Consider the following 22,284-nt stretch of genomic DNA (forward strand, 5'->3'; position numbering starts at 1 on the left):
AATAAAATAAAATAAAATAAAATAAAATAAAATAAAATAAAATAAAAACAGAACACACAATCTATTAACTTAATAAGAATATGTTACTGGCATCGTGTTTGACCAAATCTAATGAAGCTCAGAAACTCCAGAGAGACTCCAGAAGCCTTTTAACAAACATGGAAAGATTAAAGAGAGAATAGCAATATTATCTCTGGCTGGTAAAGTTCTTTTGATGAAAGGACAAATTTCATCTCTGGTCAGAAGCAGGCCTTGAATTGTGAAGCACATTCACACCACTGTAATTACTGAGTGGGAATGAATTTGGACCTATATATTTATAACAGCGACACAAGTCTAGACTATAGGCATGTTTCTCTGCTGATCTTAAAGGAGGGCTGGGCAAACAGCTAAGGATAGGACAAAGAATCAGTGGGCCTATATTAGAGGTAGGAACAGTGCCATGTCTGCAGGACCAGGACTCTCACATTAAGATATTTCATGCAGTTATTAAATAAACACAAGTTTTCATCATAAAGTATCTGTCCAGGAAAACATAAAGTTCTGCATGGGGATCCAATCTATTATTTGCATTAGCTACACATACATTAACTGCTAAGTGTAATTGCTTTTTAATTAACATTGCCATGGTGTACATTATTAGCTGGATCATACACCACTTGCAGTTGGATTTTATCTCTTTATGCTTCACTTTCACTGAAAAGAGCTGCCATAGAAGAAACAATGCATCCAGTATGGAAGGTTAAATGCTTGTAGGAGGATTCTTAGGGGAGTAAACATGGTGTTTTATTTTTCTAGGTGAAATATAACATTTGACACCTCTTCAAACATCACCCCAGCACAGTTCCTCCTCAGCTACAAACCCAAAAGTGTAGCAAGACTCAAACCTGGCATCCAGCCTTGATGCTTCAGACTTGGAGTGAGATGAAAAGCTTCACGTACAAGCAGGAATAAACTGACACCCAGAGACTGGTTTATCTTTACTGACGCCAGCTGCTTTTAATATATTGGATGTATATGACTGTATTCTCCACTGTCCCCTTCAAAACTGTATAATTAAACTTCCACTGATTCAATGAAAACTCTGTGCTATTCTGAAATGAGGATGTTCTGCTCCCCCTGTGGGAGAACAGACCCACCCAGCATGAATAGCAGGTTTGGCCACCCATGTGGTTTACATTCCCTAGTCTTTATTTGCATTTACTGAAAAAAACCTCTTGATTCACTTCCAGTTAGATACGTACATATTCACACATATATACATTTAAAAACAAATCCTTTAGCAGATGCCGTAAAAAGAAGCAAGTGCAGAAGAAGAAGAAGCTCACAGAGGAGCTTAATTTCAAGCTAGGGTTGTGACACATGCCTGAGTTCCTTATCAATGGTAAGCCAGGAAGGGCCTATATCCACAACATAGGCATCTTCCACTTTCCCACTTTCTGTGGGAAACCACCCAGCCACAGGCAGAAGCTCTGGGGGATAAACAGATAAAGTGGGGAGCAGGCTTGGTGCACACAGCCCCGTGGCCTTCTGGTGACATCAGGTAACTCGGAAGCTTATGCCAAAAAAAGGGTGGACAAGGAGAGAAAAGCCACAAACTAACCAAATCTCTTTGTGGCTATGAATGTATTGGCATAAATTTATCTGCTCTTGTTGGTGCTGTTCCCTCTCCTCCCACCGCAGCACAGATTTACGGGTAGAAAACGCTTTTCCTGAAAAGCTGTTTTTCTCCTGTACATTTTGTGGTAAAGGGAAGGCAGTTATTGGGAAGGAAAAGAACAGAAGATGAAAGGGCCAGCCCTGCACGATTACAGCCTCATGAGTTCCTGCACTGCTCCTGAACTGCACCAGCACCAACATCACCCTGGCGTGGCACTGAACATTTCTGTTTATCAGAGAAAGGACAAGTTAGCAGAAATATAATCTGGAAACCTATAGAAACAGTCACTGTCCACACAGTACTGGACTGTGCTGAGCATGATAGCAAAGTGTAGGAACATCACCCCCATACCCAATACACCCACATATATTCAAGGGTGAGGAATGAATTCCTAAAAATAATTTCTAAATTGGCTGCTTGTATCTTTTTTGGTAGTAGGAAAAGCCATAGTTTAAGCCTGAAACAGTTGGATCTTACACCAGGCCTGTGCGTCTTCTTTATGCATAGGAGCACCAAGCTCCCTGCATAAAGTTTTTCCCATAGTGGAGGGAGCTGCACTACATCTAAAAGCATATTTGTGCTTTAACAACCCAATAAAATGGCCAGTGTGGTGAGGATATTACACAAACCCAGCCCAACAGCTTGCATAGATGGGATGAGGAACATGGGTGGCTCTTTCAGCAGCAGAGATGTTCCTTGAAGATGAGGTTCAGAACCTGCTGAGAAATACCAGGAGACCTGTGCTGCTGGTGCAGTGTTTGAATAGCATAATCCCAGCATGACATGCATGTCAATCCTGTCACTTCAGTTTTTCTCTGCAATCTTTTAGTGCCTGTTGCATGACCTTAAGAAAACCGTTGGACATGCTAGAACTACATCAGGTCCAAAATAAATAGCTGCACAATGCTGCAGAAAATCAGTCTAATACTTTCTCTGAGGTTTTGCCTAATTAAAAAAATTATTATCTTACTGCATTACTAGTGCATGGAAAATGATTTTATATTACTGAGATAATATACTGAGATATTACTGAGGATAAACATAAATGAGTGTAACTACTCCATGCCCTAGATGAGAGCCACAGAATCAATCTTCCTGCTTTAGCAATAATCTAAACTGAGAGCAGTTATCTTAAAATAAGAAGTTAAAAAAAAAAAGGAAACAACTTATTGTAGGATCCGAACAAGGAATAACTTCCTTGTTCTCATATGATCAAGACATAGGTTTGGAAATTTCAACAGGGTGCGTAACGTTTTATGACCTTGGCATGAGCCCATGAAAATCAAATTAAAAAGCTGAAACTTTATTACAGCAAGTAAATATATGTACTTCCAAAGCCAAGTTACTTGAGATGTGTAACCATCTCAAAATAATTGGTAGAGCTGAATGTGGTCTGGGGGAGTAGCAATCTACTAACTCCATTTGTTTAGTAGTCCTGTGCTTTATTCCCACACTCTCAGCAACTACCCTGGATAGTATTTTTAGCTAAATAATAATATGCAAAAGAATTTACAGTAAAATAAAAAAAAAAAATGCCCTCCCACTAAGACAAACTGCTAATTTATGAATGATAAAAATCCTTGATTCTGAACCTGCCATAAATTAAAAGAGACCTCATACCATACAAAGCTGTGAGCAGGAAAAAATTGAGAAACACATTATAAATGCAGTATTAGTCCCAGGAAATTAATTCTTCAGGATACTATCAAGGCCAAGAACAGCTGATCAGATAGGTAAAAAAGCCAAGCATTAGCTGCTATGCTTAATAAAAGAAGTAGGAAAAAAAACAAGGGAAACAAGATAGAATTTTCAAAAAAATTGTAGCTTGGCAGATTTTACTCTCATCTTTAAACTACTCTGTTAAGAATCAAAATGCATATTTCATTATTCCATTCCAGTTCTCTTTGATAGCCTGGAGGAACAGTTAGCAGATACCTCCCTAAGTATATAGATTTGTAACTAACACAGTAAATTTTCTGGGACGCTTTGCCTTTTTTTCACAAGATGTTATATACTCACAGTTTAGGAAATCTCATGACATATGAGATACAGCTGAGATAATGATGACTTTCTTCTGGCTTCATGCTCTGTTAACCTTTTCATTAATGCAATGAGGTTGGCACTAACAGGACATGAGTCTAGAATGAGGCTGTGTCTCTGAAAGGGGAGTGTGAATGCAGGTTCTCCATAAACTACACTGACAAAATATACAGGAAAATGAAGTGTCAAAAATGAGGAAAAAAAAATATTTAATCACGTAAGTGATTTTCCCTCCCAAAGTGCCCAGGCCCATGTCCAAGTGACTTTAGAAGATTCCCAGGGATGGAGGCTACACAGCCTCTCTGGACAACCTCTGCCAGAGCTCAGCCACCCACACAACACAGCACAGAAGTGGTTTTTCATGTTTGGGGAGAACCTCTTCTCTTACAATTTGCACTCAGTGACTCTTGTACTGGCACCGGGCACCACTGAAAAGAGTCTGGATCCATCTTCATTGCATTCTTCCTTTAGGTATTTGAATAAAAAAAAAGATCGTTGAGGGGAATTTGAGTAAAGAATTTAAATTACCTAACTACATACTTGGGCTCAGTGATGATTCAAAGCCATTTTTCAGAGTTCAAAGTTGAAAAGGCCCACAAGATATACTCACAGTTCTTCTACCAGGCTTTTTCACTAGCTCTTACATGTGAAGTCTTAGCTTGCTTGTATAGGAAGATGTTTGGAATGGACCAGTAACACAGACTTGCCAACATGTGAACTGGTCTGATCTTTCTCATTTTGATTCCAGCAGAGAGATCCATTTATGTTTGGGTCTGGCTTTATTACAGTGAAAGCCTGAAAGATCATTGAAGAAGAACAGATTTGTGGGCCTGTCTTAGGCTGCAACCTTCCTGCTAAAATTAAGATGTAAAAAAGGTGATCCTTAGTGAAGGTTTCTTTCAATAACTTTAATTAAAATACCTGTCTCCTTCTCTGCTACTCTTAATTGTATTTTAGCCATTTGTTGCTTTTTAAAGCATTATTTCCTTGCTATAATGAGTCAATTTATTGGAGCAGGTAGTATCACAGTACACTTCAAATCAAGAGCCAAATTACCTCAATGCTTAGGAAGAAGCACAAGATAAGGGAGAGGAGAACATTCTTTTCACAAAAGTAATCACTTCTGCACTTGGTTTAGGGATGAAGTACAATTCAATAGAACAATCATTGAATGATTAAGGTTGCAAAAGACCACTGAGATCATCTAAACCAACCATCAACCCATCCCCACTGTGCCCACTGGACCATGTCCCTTGGTGTCATATCTACCCTTTATTACCCTTTACATATAGCAATACTTGAAAATAGTTTTCTGACCTGGCATATTGTCTCCTGCAACTGCACTGATATCATGGCCTCAGATAGCTAGACATTGGCTGTCAATATGAGGAATACGAGCAAGTTATCTAAACTATCTTGAAAGTTAATGAAAAGAGATAGGCACTCAGAAACTGAATCATGCCACTTGTCTTGGTCAGTCTTCTTAGAAAGGATGAATAACTCTCTGGATGTGTCTATTCCTTTCTGCTGACTATCAAAAGAGTCTAGACAAATAACTTTAAAGCCACTGAAGTTAGATATGAATCCCACAGAAGCTACTTGAAGGTAAAGCTACAATACTTGAAGGTAATGCTATTGTTTAATTCAATTTGCGAATCTCAGTTCTGATCCAACATCTGTTTTAAACTCAGTAACACCCACAAGATTTAGAGTGGTTTGTGAAAAAGTATTAGTACGAGCAACTAAAATTCTGCAGCACCTTCCTACTTCTGTCATAATAGCATTGCAGTCAGAGATATGTTTTTACTGCCAAAAGTAAGAGGCTTTTATAGCAAATAACTAATATATGTTATCCATCTTGCTATAAAAACCTAGGGGAAAAAGCACAGGGATTTTGACTGCAGTGTAGCTAGACAAAGTCTTGCCCAATAGTGGTGGATTGGTTGATCTTGCGTAGTTATACTGCAGTAAAAATGTTCTGTATTTCATCTTCACTAGGGCTTTAACATGTTATGGTTTTCTGTCTGCAGCACTGTAAAAAAAAATAAAAAGAGAACTGATGCTTCGGGCTGAAAGGACATAGCTTTATTTTTCAGAGTGTATATAAACACATATGCGTATATATGTTTGTTTGTAAGTATTTTTCAGTTTCCTGGAGTTTGGATCAAGTTATAGTCAAACTAACAATTTTTACTATTAAGATGTAATGAAATGAACTGAGTTTTGAAACCCGGTAACACAGAAGGCTACTGTTTGACAGTTTAGGAACATCAAGGTAAAAAAATCACTGTATTCAATTGATCCAGCCATTTTTCCTGAAAGAAACCTCTTCTATTTCTAGTCAGCATTAGCATTATTAGTACTTGCAGTTCCCAAAACGGAAAGCATATTGAAGGGTTTTTTATGCAGAATTCCAGTACAGTCTCCATGATTTGCAATAACATTAATATCACAGGACTCATTTCAATTTCTTATTTGCATTTTAAAGAAACTGTTTACTACCTTACCAAAAAGCTAGGTGTTCAAAATCACCTCAATGCTTTTTGTTTTACATTATAAACAGATTAGCAATTTTAAAAAGAATATGGCTTCTGGGTGTAACTTGTAGGGACTTTGATGGGATTTAAACACCCTACAATTTACTAACAAAAATAGTCTACCAACTTAACCACAGTGTGGCTCTACCACTGGGGAAGAAATATTCTCAGCAGGTCAGTACATAGCAATTGAATTTTGTCTGTTGGCCCAGCTCATTTAAAATAAAATTAGGAATTAGGTTCAATGACCAAAAGGACTGATAAACTTCAGAAACTTTCCAAAGAAGAAAGTATGAATCACTTCATGTTATCAAAGAATCAAAACCGTTTGAGTTGGAAGGGACCTTTAAAAGGCATCTAGTCCAAACCTCCTGCAGTAAATAGGGATGCCCACAGCTTGATCAGTTTGCTTAGAGTCCTGTCCATTCTGCACTTGAATGTCTCCTGAGACAGGACACACACCTGTGCCTCCCTACCTTTACTGAGGCACTGCTGAGTGCTGGATGAAAAAGGAAATAATTACTTCATATGAGTTTGAATTCAAGTAACAACCCCTGGGTGAAAATCTCTGTAGCAGAGAATCTTACATGTATCAGAGATCTACCTAGAAAACTACAAAATAAATCCTTAGAAATTTAAATGACAAGCTTTGCTTTAGTCCTGGGCACAGACATCCTGGTCCTCTAAACACAGATCAGAAAGACACAGAACTGGAAGAAGAGGCATCATAGAATCATAAAGGTTGGGAAGGACTACCAAAACAATCCATACCAATCATCAACCCATCATCAACATGCCCACTAAACCATGTCCCTAAATGCCACATCTCCCTTTTCTTGAATACTTCCAGTGATGGCGACTGCACCACTTCCCTGAGCACCCTGTTTCAATGCACTGTGACTCTTTCAGTGAAGTTCAGATTAAGGGTCTGTAAATTAAGTGGGGAAAAAGCTTTGGCTGCACAAGAGAGCTATTAGCTTTGCAAAGGACACCTAGCAAGGGTTTTTCTTCATCTATACATTTAGCATGTTAAGAAAAACTTGTAATTAAAACTTAAACCTCATAGGTTTTTGTGTTCCCTGCCCTAACCTCCTGCTGAGAGTCTGAATACAGAGGTCCCTGTCAGAGTTTATTTGTTCTGCTGAGGGTTCCTCACTGGTCCATTAGAAAAGGAACACAAGACAGATAGGGCTGTCCCAAGGACAAGCCCTTTCTTTCACCCCATCATTTGGAGCTCATTGTAGCTGACAGAAAGCCTCCCTCTGATTGCATTTGGTATGTACTGGGCTCCATGGCCTCATTTTTGAAAGTGCTGAGCACTCTGTGCTCCTGCAAAATCAATGAGGCCTGCATGCAATGCTGAGAAACAAGGTGCTAATAACTTTGAGCACATGAGAATATGTGACAGCTTTTTGTCTATTCCTATTTCTGCATTTCTCTTTCATTCCTACACTGTTTAGGAATGGCTCCCATAGTTACCATATTTTTCCTCTTTTTGTTCACTAAATAGCACATTATTTTTTCATAAGATGTAATTTCTCCTGCCACTGAGACTCGTACTTTTCCTGATTGTCTCAATGTTTCTTTCTAATGTCTGGGACTTGCTTTTACTTGTCATAAGCCTAATCTTCTCTCTGCCTTTACAATTAGTTTTACTGTACATTAAACATTGTTCAGAGAGATTTCTTTTCTGAAAAGCAAGAAAGACTATTTCAAGCTAATATAGATGTTTCATTCGACTAGATTCTATGATTTTGGATAAGGTATTGTTGGCAGTTCAGAGATTCATTGTTTCATGTAAAAGTTTGTCTATGTTTCAAGATACTATTATTATTTCAATGTAACTGATAAAGAAAGAAACTGGAGATTTGAAAAAAAAAAAAAAAAAAAAAAAAAAAGGTAAGTGCAAAAGATTTAATTGATGTCATTTTATTCTATCTCTACTTTCAAAATGTCTTGATAAGGTTTCCAGCGGTTCTGTTGGAAGATAAATTTTGGAGCAGGTTACTTTTCTCAGCTGTGTCAAAGAAGAACAGAAGTAACTCCATTTTCTGCCCTGGAGTTGCTTCTAAAACTATGTTGCATCACTGACAGTTGCATCCATACTTTTGTGCCCTAAGTAAAAGGCAGGAACAAGATCACATCTGCTACAAGGCAGCACTGGAAGACAATGCGTGCATTTTCCAGCACACAAAGAAAGAAAAGCAAATTGATAAATCACTTTCCAAAGCTGTAGCAGAGTTGGGGGAGAGAAGGTACAGCTGTAGGATCACAGAAATATCGATGTGCTGCCTGGAGGGACTGACAGCCACTTTGTGCCCAGCTGGGAGCAGTGGCCAGCTCCCCCATCTCACCTATTAGTAATAACTATGGCAGGTGAAAAGTCTATTTAATGTAAAATAGAATCATGAAGAGTTAGTCTGCAGTGGACTATTTTTGTTAAACAGGCAGTGTGCTCAAGGCAAAGCATGCTCTGCTGAAGCCTAGAAGCTGAGTTTGGGTGGGAAGAACCTGTCTAGCAATCCACTTTGTAGCAGAGTACCAGCTCACATTATAGTGAGGATTCTGCTCAGCTTTCTGAAGTCTTTAGCTAATGTTGTATAGTCCATCAAGCTAGTACAAATTAGCAACGTACCAAAAGACACAGCACAGCTCTTCTTCCCATCTTCAGTTACTTACTCTCACTTCGTGCCAGTTTCTCCTCTGAGACAACAAACAGCCATGTGGCTTCACAGTGAACTAAATCTGAGAGAAAACTAATCCAGGAAAGAAAGAACATTCACTGGCTCCCTGCTGTTGTTCATAGCAGGGCCACTTAAAAGCCTGTGCTGACAGATGGGAGAAACAAGCAAGGAGGAGTAAGACATTTTTAGCAGCAGGGCCGGGTTTAACTGGTCATAAAAGTGCACTGTTGCTAATCTCAGAATAAACCTATTCATTTCAGAGTCACAAGCAAAATAGGAAGTTATTTAAGTGAATTGGAGATGTTACAATAGAAGAACAGGTCTGCAGTCGCAATCTGGGAAAAGAGTTTCTTCTAAATAGTCTGTGGAGGAACTGAATCAACCAAAAGTCACTGCTCAGCTCCTGAGCTCTGGTATTTCACCAGTTCTGGAGTTATTTTTCACTAATTCAATAATTTTAGACAAGTGTTTGGTGTTAATCACAAAAGAATGCTGGAACAGAATAAAAGAATATCCTTGCTGTGTCTGCTAGAGCTACAAACCAAGACAGCAAACTGTCCTTCAACCAATGGCAGAAGGTAGATAACCACTAGACCTATCAGTCATTTTATATCCTGCCAGGCCATCACCCATGAGAAGTGAAAGTTTTGCTCCTTTTTCAAGCAAAATATAAATTGATAGCCACATTGCTTGAACGTACTGTTCAAGCAGACAAATGTACAACAACCCACTAGGAGTGCAATCTGTGGCATGTGTGATGTATACAGGAGTTGGAGGCACAACAGTGAGATTGACCCCATGGGACATATGGTGCTAATGAGACTTTAGCCAGTCTTCTAGATATTTCAGATTACTCTAAAACACCCTAAAACACTTCAACCTTCTCTGCACCCAACATGGATGAGGGTGTCACAATTTTTTACAAGTAAATGTATGGCATGCCGTAAGTTCTGCCCACATGACAAATGTTCACATCTGTGGAAGGTCTCTACAAGTGATTACAACAATAAAAAACAGCTTCTAAACCACCCTGCAGTAAATCCAAGGCTTGGAACTACCACGAAGCCGAACTTCTGGAGAACACACAGACTATGAAAGGAAGAGTAGACTGCAGATTCCCAAGTCTACAAATTCTGTCTCCGTCCCTATTCCATGATGTCTAACGCAAAGCTATTTATAAATACTTGTTTTTTTTTCAGTGAAACCTCAGAGGACAACAAGGAGTAAAAAATGCTCATGTCATCAGTTAGGTAAGTACTGCTAAGTGCTGGTGTGCTCAGATATTTCAGTACTCATGTATGATTCCATCATACTGATAAGTTTCTTAGGAACTGTCCTATCCTCTATCCTCTAGCATGTTCTCTATATATGAGATATTTTTTAATATTAAAGTTCACAAAGAAACAGACTGCTTTTTTAATGCAAATTCCTCTGCAAATATGTCATGAACTTGAGGAAGTTGACTTAAACAACTGAAGAGTTTCAGTATTTTGAATGGTGTTCAAGCTTCTGCATGGAAGGTTGGAAGCATTTTTGCATTTAGAAAAAGAGCTATGGTACTATTGGACTTACATTTTATGAACTGCACACACAACCCAAAATCAAAAGAGACAAGTACAAAATAGAATACACTTTATGAATCATCTGAACATGTGATTGCTTTTGAGACTTGATTGCAGGAGTTGGTATCTGCACTGAAATTAATGATGAAGTATTGGTACCTATCAGATACTGAAATATTTCAGCTCTAGCTCATTATGCTTGCTAAGATTTGAGACTGATTTAATGACATAGTCCTTTAGTCTTCCACATACTTATAGAAGAACTCATAGTGAAAGGTAAAACAAGCTCACAGGCTACTGAAAGTTGATTGTAGAAAGAGCTGCATTACAAATACAACTTACTAATGGTCATGGACCAACGCTGAGCGCAGTACTTCCTTAGAAAACATCTGCTTGTGGTTCTCCTATTACTAGGTGTAGAAAAAAATAATTTTTAGCAGAGACTATAGCTCTCATGCCAAATTTCCTTTCAAAGTGTGAAATTTGAACTTTGCAGTAGATTAGAGCTCAGAAATGAGCCTGAAGTTGCCAAGTCACAAGCTTCTCCTTTATGGAGTCAGAATGAGATCAAGAATGTTTTAGGAGAACATTTTTGCTCAGTTTTGCTAACAGCATCTTATCACCTGTCTTGGTTAACAACAACAGAAAAACGGATCCAGAACACTGTAATCAATTTTGTTGAAGAAACAATTATCCCTAACCACATGTGGGTGTTCTAGGGCACCACTGCAATGTCTTTCTTATTGAAGTTAACATCCAGAGCTACCAGATCTATGTCAGGTCAACAGCTTTATATATGCACTAACATATCAAGTTCAGAATCAGATGAAACCTGTATTGAATCTGAAACAGTTGGCTGTGTTTGACAAGCGTAAACCTTCTATTTACCTACCAGAAGCAGGTGCCAGTATATTTTTAAATATTCCATAGCTGCCTGTTGTTACCTAAACAACATATAAGCAGAAACTCTATTTAGAACGCATATCTGGAATTTTTAACAGAATACATCTCTCCTGCTGTCCTGTGAAAGAATCACCCATTTTTGCCTTCTAAATATAGTCCACAACATAGTGGAGACTTTTGTCAAAAATATCTCCCACTGCCACAACATCTCACTGAGCAGACATGTTATTTTTTGATTCTGTCTTGCTCATTTCCACAAGATCAAATAGCAGCTAAGAAGTTAAAAATGAACATAATGGCATGTTCTTAGCAATAAATTCAGTCAGATATAGCAAGATGGGATGACAGTGTCTAAGACAGACATCCAGTGAGACCAGAGACAAGTGATTATGAACAGCTGTTGGCATGAAATCCTCTATTGGCAACTCTGCACAAGTCTTCCCATTTCGTAATATAGTAGTAAAAGACTGGAAAACTCATCACTGGTCAGTACAACAAAATAATTTCCCCTCTATCATTTCCACTCATTGATTCATGTCTCCCAGGAGCTCACAGAGGATTGCATCTATTAAAAGTCTAGGCTGGCTCTGATGATACACACTTTTACCTCAGCACAGACTAAATAGCATCTTGGCATATGCCCTCATCATGTTCTCCACCTACCAGTGGTTTGTATGTTCCTGTTTTATTCAGAGTTGTCACATTGAAATTACAGATTGTTAACCACAACATCTATTATAAGTCTTACCTTCTAAATACGTGTAAGATATAGCCCTTACAGTGAACTCTTCTTCTGTTCCCAACATATTAAAACAGCATTTAAAAGTGACACAGGCACCAGAAGAGACTGGATTCTGCACCAGCTCCCTCTCATCCTCCAGAACAGTTCCACTTCACTATTCAGAGAATAAAAAAAGGTTATCCAGTGTCTATGCTAATATAGGACAGGTTCGGGCTCCAAGTATAGTGAGAAGGATTGAGGCCAGATATTGAGTAGAAGTGTCTTCTACCAAGGCTGGAATGAAGGATCTAGAGATGTTGCAGCATCTCACTGGGATCTCTGAATCAGAAAAACACCCACTAGGAACAGCTTTTGCAGACCTATTTCTTGTACCTGCTGTGGATGTGGTAATCATGCCACTGTAAAGACTGATACACTTTAAGGCAGCTGTGTTTACTGCCCTAGTTGTTAACTCCCCTTTCTATACTGGATCCACTTCTCTCAAATTCCTCATGCACTCAGATGGTTATTTCCCCTGTGTCACTGCCAACTATCTTACACTTCATTATTCTGCCTGAATGTCCCTCAAAACGTACACATTATCCACTCCGTGTTTGTTCACCTAACTCCCTTTCTCTCTGCTCCCTCTTTAATTAATAATGTTCATTGACGGCTGTCCGATTCCCTTTGTTCTTACATAGAAACCAATCCATACAGCAGTCAGCTTTCTCCTTAAATTTCCCTGTTTCTAATACAACTAAACTTTTTCCTTTCATTTACCCTTTCAGAGGCTTTATTTCTCCACACCAAACCTACTGGTGAAGGTGGAAACAAACACCTTGGAGAGTGATAATTATCACATATGGATGAAATATGCTCCTAGTAATCCTTTGGGATCTATTGAGGAGTGACATGAACATGTCTGTGAATGTAGCATGGACTCAGAAAGCCACAAACAAATGGCACTGTACTTTGTCAAATGGGCAAATGTTTTCTTGAGAAAGCAACAAACAGGTAAGAAGTACTAAAAGCAGTTTTCCTGGAAAAGAAATGTGACAGATTTTCAAAGGAAAATTAGAATTTGGTTGTTCAGCAGTTTCAGTAAGAGGTTGTTTGAGTTGTCTGAGTATATCCACCAAGAAGGGCTTACCCTGCCTTATTCTACTCTGGTCATAAGTGTATAATTACATACATTTTCAAGAAGAAAAATTCAGCTCCTTCAATCTGCAACGTGTAGTGAATACCCAGCATGATTTTCACTTGTATTTCACACCATCTACAAGCATTTTTATTCAAGCAGCAAAAAAGCAGTCATATCATGACGTTGTGGGGCAACATCACCAGGCCTAGGTCTACAAGTGCAACTTTTTATTTAAGAAGCACTCATAAGTCCAGAGCATTACATTAACACATTTTTCTTGCAAAGAAATGTTATGGAGAACAAAAATAGAGCTTCACAACATCAAACTGGAAGACCCGCTTCTTCCCAGATACGTTTCTACCAGCAGACAGTAAGACAACTTCCTAGCCTGTAGACCAGGTCACTGACATTACAGCATTACAGCAACCCACAGAGATTCATCTGTTGTCTTTCAAGTTCAGACCTATGATCCAGAAGAGTACCTAATTAATTTGACCTAAAGAACTGAAAATGACCACAACATACACTGAAAAGCAGCAAAACCAAGAACAAGAGAACACTGTTCTCTACTAAACACCACTCAAAACATCACCAAGATTTATGGGGTTGCTAGGCAGAGCACTAGTCGTTAGTAGAGTTAGGATGTTTAAAGACAGAAACGAATAAGTTTCCTTTTGTTTCCTATTCTCAGTAGATTATACAGGGCACTTTTTTTTTAATCTAATAAAGACAGAAGAAAAACAAAACAAAATAAAAAACTTCCCTACTTCAATTAAAAAAAACAAAACAAAAACACAAAGATTCCCATGCAAACTTAACTAAATTTGGGGTATAAATAAGATTATCAACCTTCTCACCAATGTCAGAATAAATCAGATGAAATCCATTTAGTCCAAAAATACAGGCAGTTGAACTATTTAAGAATGAAAAGGGAATTCACGATCTGTTTTCTAGCTGACCACTAGAAGCTGATCTATACTTTAAGCTAAATTGGGCAGAAGAACCTAGAATGGGAGCAGTTCCAACGCAAGCCATGTAGTAAAATGACTTCTTACAGAGTGGAAGAAAATAGAAGACAATAAAATAAAGAGCTATCAGCATAGAATTATAATCAGGTAAGTATGAAAGGAAAAAATCAGAGCTTTTCACACCTACATGTTAATTGAACCTATTAATTCTCTTCGTGTAAAAGAACTGTGAGGTCTACTTACTTTCACAGAGACGTCTTCTCAGCTTCCCCCGAATTTTATCAATGGCATTGTAATCAGAGACATGAAACACGTGAGCAGACTTTGGATCTGAAGCAATCTCATCCAATTCTTCTTTTAAGGCTTCACCGACACCCACAGCAAAGATCCTGATTCCAGCCTGACGAGCTGCATTGGCAGGATCCAAGACATAATCTTGGCTCCTTCCGTCAGTCAGAAGGATAGCCACTTTTTTAACAGTTCGATCACTAAGTCTCCCACCTGCCTCTTGGGAAAAACTGTAAGTATTGATGTACCTGAGAGCATCTCCAGTGTTTGTATTACCCCCGTAATACCTAATTTTTCGGGCGGCCTCTTTGATTTCCTCACGGGTTTTGTACTTTCCCAGGTCAAACTCAGTGGTTGGCCTGTCACTGTATCGCACCACACCGACACGGGTTTTGTCAGGACCAATCTCAAAAGTTTCCACCAAGTTAGACACCCACTGTCGAACCTTCTCAAAATCTTCTTTTCCGACACTGGAGGAGGCGTCCAAGATGAAAACAAGGTCATAATGAACATTCTTGCAACCTGCAAAAGTGGCAGAATACATTGCTGAGGAAAGTTGAAACACAACTATCAGACAAAACAAATATTCCACAGGCATGGTTCCTCAGTGAGCAATGCTGAGGAGACAAGAAACTCTCTCCCTCTTCTGCAGAGAAAGTGCAGATTCTCAGCCGTTCTGCCTTGTGATTCACTTCTTCTGTTTCAGATCTACAGTGGATCAGCATGCACTTCTCATTGAAATGCATACCCTTCCTCTTCCTGCACTACTAACTTTCTCTGCTCAATCTTTCACCTACACCATCTGCATGTATATGAAGCTATTTTTTCTCTTTTAAAAACTTCATTGCAGTTGCTTTGCTCAGGCAATGCTCTGAAATGACCTTCAGCTCAAGAGACCAGTTCTGACCTTCCCTATGCCAATCTTGACCTTGAGTAGTGAAGCTTTCATGTTCCCTCCTGCGTTAACATTAAGATTTATGTATTCTTAGCTAGAAGCAGTTCTGCTCAGCATGATAGCTTGGTGAAGCAACTTTATAACATGATTATTTCGATTTTGAGGCTCTCTGCCATTGACTATTGACTAAAGGATGACTCACTGAATACTGGGATGGCTTCCCTGACAACAAAGGGCAGTTTCTTTATACTGAAAAAGTTCACTCATCTCTACAAACACCCTTTTGGCTCCAGCCATGATATTTGTAATCTGTGGCCTGTGTAATCTGAAAGGCAAATGTATTTTAGTTGCAGATTTTTTGCCCTATGAAACCAGACTGATCACATATTTGTCAGCTGATTGCCAAGAAAATAAATCTCCCAGGAGATGTTTTCTAGCTCTCTCTGACTATAGGCAAACCAGCAGGCAAAATATACATAAAAATTCCCAGAGATGACCAAGATATATTAACATTATGCCACCTGGAAAAACATATACATGCATATATTTAATCTACCATTATAAACCGTAGTGCCTAACAAACCACACAGCTTCAAGACTGAAGGCTCTACAGAGTCGATTTATATAGGGTCACAACCACCTGTCATCATTTCTGCATTAGTTCTTGTCCTACACCATCTCACAAGCACAACTGCTTGTTTGAATCAATCCTAAAAGGCTAATTTGACAAAACATGTAAAAAACAAGCACATATAGCGCTTAATGACAGAGAACTGGTCCATACAAGTGCCCGCACCACTTAATTATTAATATCAAAACCATGACATTAACTTCCTCCATGCTCTGGACTGACCAACACACTTCCATTGATCAGAAAATCTGGGAGTAGTCAAGGAAAGTTGTGACTCTAAAGTATGCTCACTGAGAACAGTTTTGCTCTCTATACGTCAGTGACATCCTCACTATATGATTTCTGTGTTTTCACACCCAGATTAGTTCCAGCCAGGCTCCAGCAACTGAACCTCTACATACCAGTGATCAAGATATATTAACTCATAGAATCACAGTGTCCAGTCCAGCCTGATCCTGAACTTCTGCAGGGATGGGGCATCCACCACCTCTCTGGGCAAACAGCTTTGGTGCCTCACCACCCTTTCTATTAAAAAACCTGATTTCTTATGCGTAAATATCTTCTCTTTTAATTTGGAACCACTTCCCCTTGTCTTACCACCTCAGACATGCCTCTTTTCTGCAGATCTGCCCAGTAGACGGCTGATCCCAACTGCTGTCTTTAGACCACATTTGCACTATGCCTTGCTTAGTCATGTTCTTGGATTGATCTCTGTCCTGTTTCATCACTATGAGCTTCTCTGATGACCTGGATTCATGGTTTAACATCTTCAGTCCTGCCATCTCACTTATGGCTCCCCAGGCCTTAGGAAACACTCACTCCTTTCTGCACTCTTTAACACATCTAAAATGCTAATGTAAAAGCATCCATTCCAGCTGTTATTTGAAGACTAGACATTTTTCCCCACAGGCCAAAGAATATGGAGGTATCCAAGTACTTGCATGACAGCCACCTCAGTGAACAGAAGTATGAAACACACTATCCAAAGGTGGATGGGTATGATACTGTTATCATGTCTTCACAGAATTCTGATATCGGAGCCTAAAGGTAGGTTACAAAGTCTTCTCCCACATTTGTGCTTACATTTCAAATATTAGTTTTGATGCTATTGATCATTTTAATGTTGTGCACCTGCCCTACAAAGGACAGGAGTCTTACAACAGCTCCTGCACTGGAAAGGAGTGTGTGGATGGCTCAGTAACATGAAGAGAACTTGCCTTCAAATAAGAGAAGCAGCATTACAGTCAGACATTACAACACTGTAGAGCAACGCTCACAATACTACATGATAGCTTTGAGAGAGGCTGAACATACACTTGGTACGTTATGGATGATGAAAAATGAGCATCATCTGTTGCTGTGTTTACTTCTGATACAGGGGACATGCCAGAAACCTGAGCCAGGTGTTGCTGTTCTTTCTGTGACAAAGGGAACAACCTGCCCATATGGGATTGAAGTCATGTTAAAAACAACTTGTCCATATGGGATCATGTTTTGTGATGGAATTTTATAAAAGAGGAAATCCTTGATTGTAACCACAAAGCAAGAAGGATCTGTCTGGATATATCAGCAGCATGAGCAGCTACCTGGAAGCTGCTGCACAGAGACTGCAGTAATTCTCTTCAGCAAAGAGAGTGTGAAGATGATGGAAAATATGGTTTTGTATTATGAAATGCCAATTACATTGCACCCATGTATATTGGCTAGATTGCCTAGTTCTGTTTGCTTTTTGCAGAATATAAAGGATGTAACAGAAAAAGTTAAGCAAGAAATCTCTGATTTCCATGATGAAAGAAAAAATCACTGTTAATCTCTGCTTTCTGAAAGAATATTATCTGAGACTAACCACAAAATATAAAGGTTCAACTATAAAACCCACAAAGTAAAGAGCTTCCCGTTGTTCATTTTAATGACTTTCAGCAGATGAGATGACTGTACTTTAAAAACAAACAGAACAGAAAGAATCCATCCTATCTGTGTTCAAGGGCAATGAGCCTTAAAACGAGGTGTTTTTGAAGTCTAAAATGTGATGCCTATTCAGGCAGCATTGCAGAGCAGAAAAATATGGTCTTTCAGGATTCTTTTCTTAAAGTCAGTCATTCTTTGCTGATGGCAGTGAGATTAAATGCTGCAGAAAAGCTTTTAGTAAGTATGAATCTGCATTTTTATTACTGCATTGTCCACTGCTAGGTAAAATTGATTGTTTTCCAAGAATGCTATTACAATGTTGTTTACTGGCAGAAACAGTTCACTTTAAGGGAATATGGGACATAATTCATAGAAAGTGAACTTTCAGTTTTTTAATTACAGGAATGCTCTCCGGAACCCCAATTCCAAGAGTTGTAGTCACCTGTTCAGACACTGGCTCAACCATTTTGCTACACTGCCATTATAAATAGTTCACAAACAAGCCATAAGACCAAAATTATTTAACATAATTATATAATGAAATTATAAGCAGTACTTCCTTTCTGTAACTGATCCACTAGAACTAGAAAAGATGACATTTCACTTTTTATTTGTTAATAAGTAGTCATTCCTTTGAAACTTGATACTAAAAGACTTACAAAAATCGTAGAATCATAAAAACAAAGAATCACAGAATGTCTTGGGTTGGAAGGAACTGCAAAGATTGTGTAGTTCCAACACCTCTGCCATGACCATGGTTGCCAACCATTAAATCAGGCACTAGATCAGGTTGGACAGGGCCCCATCCAATCTGGCACCTTGAGCACTTCCAAGAAGGGGGCATCCACAGCTTCTCTGTGCCAGTGACTCACTGCCCTTTGAGAAAAAATTTGTGCCTAAAGCCTCATCTAAACCTCCCCTCTTTTAGTTCAAAATTGTTCTTCCTTGTCCTGTCACTACCAGACCATGAAAAGAGTCAGTCTCCCTCCTGCTTATAAGCTGTTTTTAAATACTGCAAGGCTACAGTGAGATCTCCCAAGAGCCTTTTCTTCTCCAGCCTGAGCAGATCACTAACATCTCTTTAAAGCAGCAATTCCTCAGACTAAAAGAAAGTCTAAAAACTCCTTTTTTTTTTCTCCTTTTTTTTTCTTCTCATCCCATTCACCTCAGCCCAGTGATCCAGCTTATCTAGATCCCTCCAAAGGGCCTCCCTACCCTCAGGCAGATCGACACCACCTCCCAGCTTGGTGTCATCTGCAAACTTACTGAGGGTGCACTCAATCCCCTCATCTAGGTCATCAATAAAGATATTAAACAGGATGGGCCCCAGTACCGACCCCCGGTGTACACCACTTGAAATGGGTCGCCAGCTGGACTTAACTCCATTCACCACGACCCGCTGGGCACGGCCCTCTAGCCAGTTCCTTACCCAAAGAAGGGTTGACCTGTCCAGACCACAGGCAGCCAGTTTCTGCAGGAGAATACTGTGAGAGACCGTGTCAAAGGCTTTGCTGAAATCTAGGTAGACTACATCAACAGCCTTTCCCTCATCTACCAGACTGGTCACCCAGTCGTAGAAGGAGACAAGGTTGGTCAAGCACAACCTGCTTTTCATGAACCCATGCTGGCTGGGCCTGATCCCCTGGACACCAGGGGATCTTGCTTGCTTTTTTATTGCTTTCTTCCTACAATGATAACAGTGATAGCATCTCAGTCTTGCAAAAACCCCAGCCACTATTTAACAGGAGTGGAATGGTGCATACCTGCTCTCTGTGCCTCAGTTCTCTCCTCACTGAACACAAGTGCGAAAAGAAGGAGACAGAGTAAATGGCATCTTCCCATAACAGACATATCTCCTTTCTCACATCAGCTTGTCTTTTCACCGTGGTGGGAAGCTCTCTAGAAATCCAATCTGTGGCCTATCAAGGAAAATAAAGAGCAAGTGTTATCTCACAGAAAAGCAAACAAAAGTAATGATGCAAGGCATGGGAGCATGGTTTTGGGGAGTTGTCTCTTCCGCTTCTCATTTTATTGACGAGACACAAACCACTCAGACAAAGAGGCAAGAAGTTCACCTACTTTTCAAATGCTATAGCCTTTCACTGCCTCTATTCAGTGTGCAGCAGCCTGAGTGGAAAAGGAGAAAGATTACCAGATTATTATACTTTAATTGAGCTCACTGCCAACTGCACAATCAACGCACTGGAGTGGAAACTATTCTTGACATGGTCCTCCCACATATTCATCATTAGGAGATACAAGACGAGGAGCTGGGATACAGCCCACTGCAAATCACACACATTGCCACTTCGCCCATGGCTGCTTTCAGTTCCCAAGCCTCAGAAATGCTGAACACTAAAAACACATGGATGTTTTCCTATACGTGCTTGCTGCTGTCCATGTCCATAGTCATAAACTCAGCAGGTTCAAAATATATCTTTCAACTATTTAGGTAAGAAATGTAAAAGCTCAAGTGGAATGCCTTCAGTTTAAGGTTACTGTCTCAAATATACCTTGTCTGAAGCCACAGAATTCAGATAGTGCTGTAACAAGCCATGTCAAGTACAGCTACATTTTCTAACACCAATCTAAATCCTTTCTTACTGTTTAATCATTTATTTACTATTAAAAATTAATTTTCACTATGAGAATCATGAAATCATTGCACTTTAATGTACTAAACTCCACATTTGCAAGGGAAAATAGTTTCCACTTTGCAGCTCTTAATGCCTGAGGAATCATTTTGGAAAAGTTTTTCTCAGCTCCTGCTTCCATCTTTCACTCTTTAGTGTACAGATTTCTTGGTTCATTTTCTTAAAGAATTTCAGCTTTCTCTCTCTTTTAACATGCACATCAGTTTCTTCCCCTTGATGTGTAAAGAAGGCATAAAGGGAACACTGTACACTATAGATCATTGCTGTAGGGCTGATTATGCATTCTAGGAAATTTCTCTGCAAAGCAATACGGTTCTGAGGAATCACGAACAAAAAGCATAGAGGTGTCAGCATTTGTTCACGTACAGTCTTGATCAGTCAAAAAATGGGTCAATCTCTACTACTTCTCTCAGAAATAAATCGTAAATCATTCTGGTTTAGGAAATATAAAAGGGAAAGCCTCCTGTACCTATAAATCTTTATTCTCAGTACAAAATGCAGGCTCCTGTATTTTCAAAGGTCTTTATCATATGCAGACACAAATAAGGTACTGAATACACTGCGTGCTCTACAAATAAGAAGTTGGAAGCATCTGCCAGAAGTGGAATATAAATGCTAGATAAGATCCAGAAAGCAAAGTGCTTTATTTAAGCACCATCCCTAAGTCCAAAGAGCACAGGCAGGTGCTGTAGTTTACACCTCAACCAGACAGTGTCTCTGTGAGACAGTAAGGTTCTCACAGAGCTTGCTAGAAAAGGTTGCAAGGTAAAAAGGGCATTAAAATATCACCATTCCCCTACAGTAGTAGTTAGAATTTCCTTCTAAATAAACACATTACATAAATACCGATCGGGCAGCCGCCTGTGGAGGGATCGGGCAGGCAACTTTAAATAGCTATGGGAGCCTGCAGCCCAAGGTTTTTTTTCCTAGGAAACGTTGGTTTCTGGCATTTAGGGAGAGATGGGGAACCAGATCTGCCATGGGGCGTTCTGCACTTTCAGCGCTGAGAGCTCAAACGTCATTTCTGTGTGTCTGGGCTTGCACGGCAGCAAAGTTTTATAAATACATTATTAAAAACAGCCTTTGCCAGCTGCTAACTCATACAAGGCTAGAATAAATGGAAAAGACCACACCAGCTGGTGTCACTCAGTAGAACAGCAGCAGGATGGATGCATGCCAGCTTGAAAGGCAAAGATGTGGAGTTTGGTGGGCAGGCTTCACTTCATCCACTTCTGCTGGGGCAGAAGGGCTACATATATGACCAGACATGAGAAATGTGTTTTTACGGAGTCACTCATCCCCACTCTAGCTAAAACACTTCAGTAGCTCATTGCTGTCTTATGTATGCTGAAAAGTATCTCAGAACAGTCATTTAGCCTAAAAATAGAGGAGGAGAAATGCAAATTAAACCAGAACATCTGCTTAAAATCTAGAATCATAAACTGTGGTGGCTTTAATATGCATTTGTGGTTCAGTGTTATTATTGCACTCAGGCCAAAATACATTATTTTATCCATTTTTATACCATGCAGAATTGAACCAAGTCTCTTAACTTTAAACCAATTTATGAATGGATGTTTCAGGAAGATAAAACTGCCCCATCCACATCAACAGTTTTCAGAGGTGTTAGAAGAAAGGTTGGAGAAAAGGCATTTCTCATGAGAGGTTCTGTGCAGTATTTCTCCTCCATTT

At 39.3% G+C, this 22,284-nt stretch overlaps 1 protein-coding gene across 1 annotated transcript in view; it reads right to left on the reverse strand.

The window, feature by feature from the left end:
• COL22A1 (collagen type XXII alpha 1 chain) overlaps window positions 1–19,789 on the reverse strand; it is a 197,340-nt gene extending 177,551 nt beyond the window's left edge. The window contains exons 1-2 of the mRNA XM_042869694.1: window positions 19,702–19,789; window positions 14,460–15,026 (exon numbers count right to left, since the gene is read on the reverse strand). Coding sequence (XP_042725628.1) covers window positions 14,460–15,026; window positions 19,702–19,789 — 655 coding nt within the window. The remainder of the gene's footprint in view (window positions 1–14,459; window positions 15,027–19,701) is intronic.
• Between the last annotated feature and the right edge of the window lie 2,495 nt (window positions 19,790–22,284).

This window comes from Lagopus leucura, unplaced genomic scaffold, assembly GCF_019238085.1.
Source record: "Lagopus leucura isolate 7727_CA_CO unplaced genomic scaffold, USGS_WTPT01 Super-Scaffold_100002, whole genome shotgun sequence".
Taxonomy (NCBI): Eukaryota; Metazoa; Chordata; class Aves; order Galliformes; family Phasianidae; genus Lagopus; species Lagopus leucura.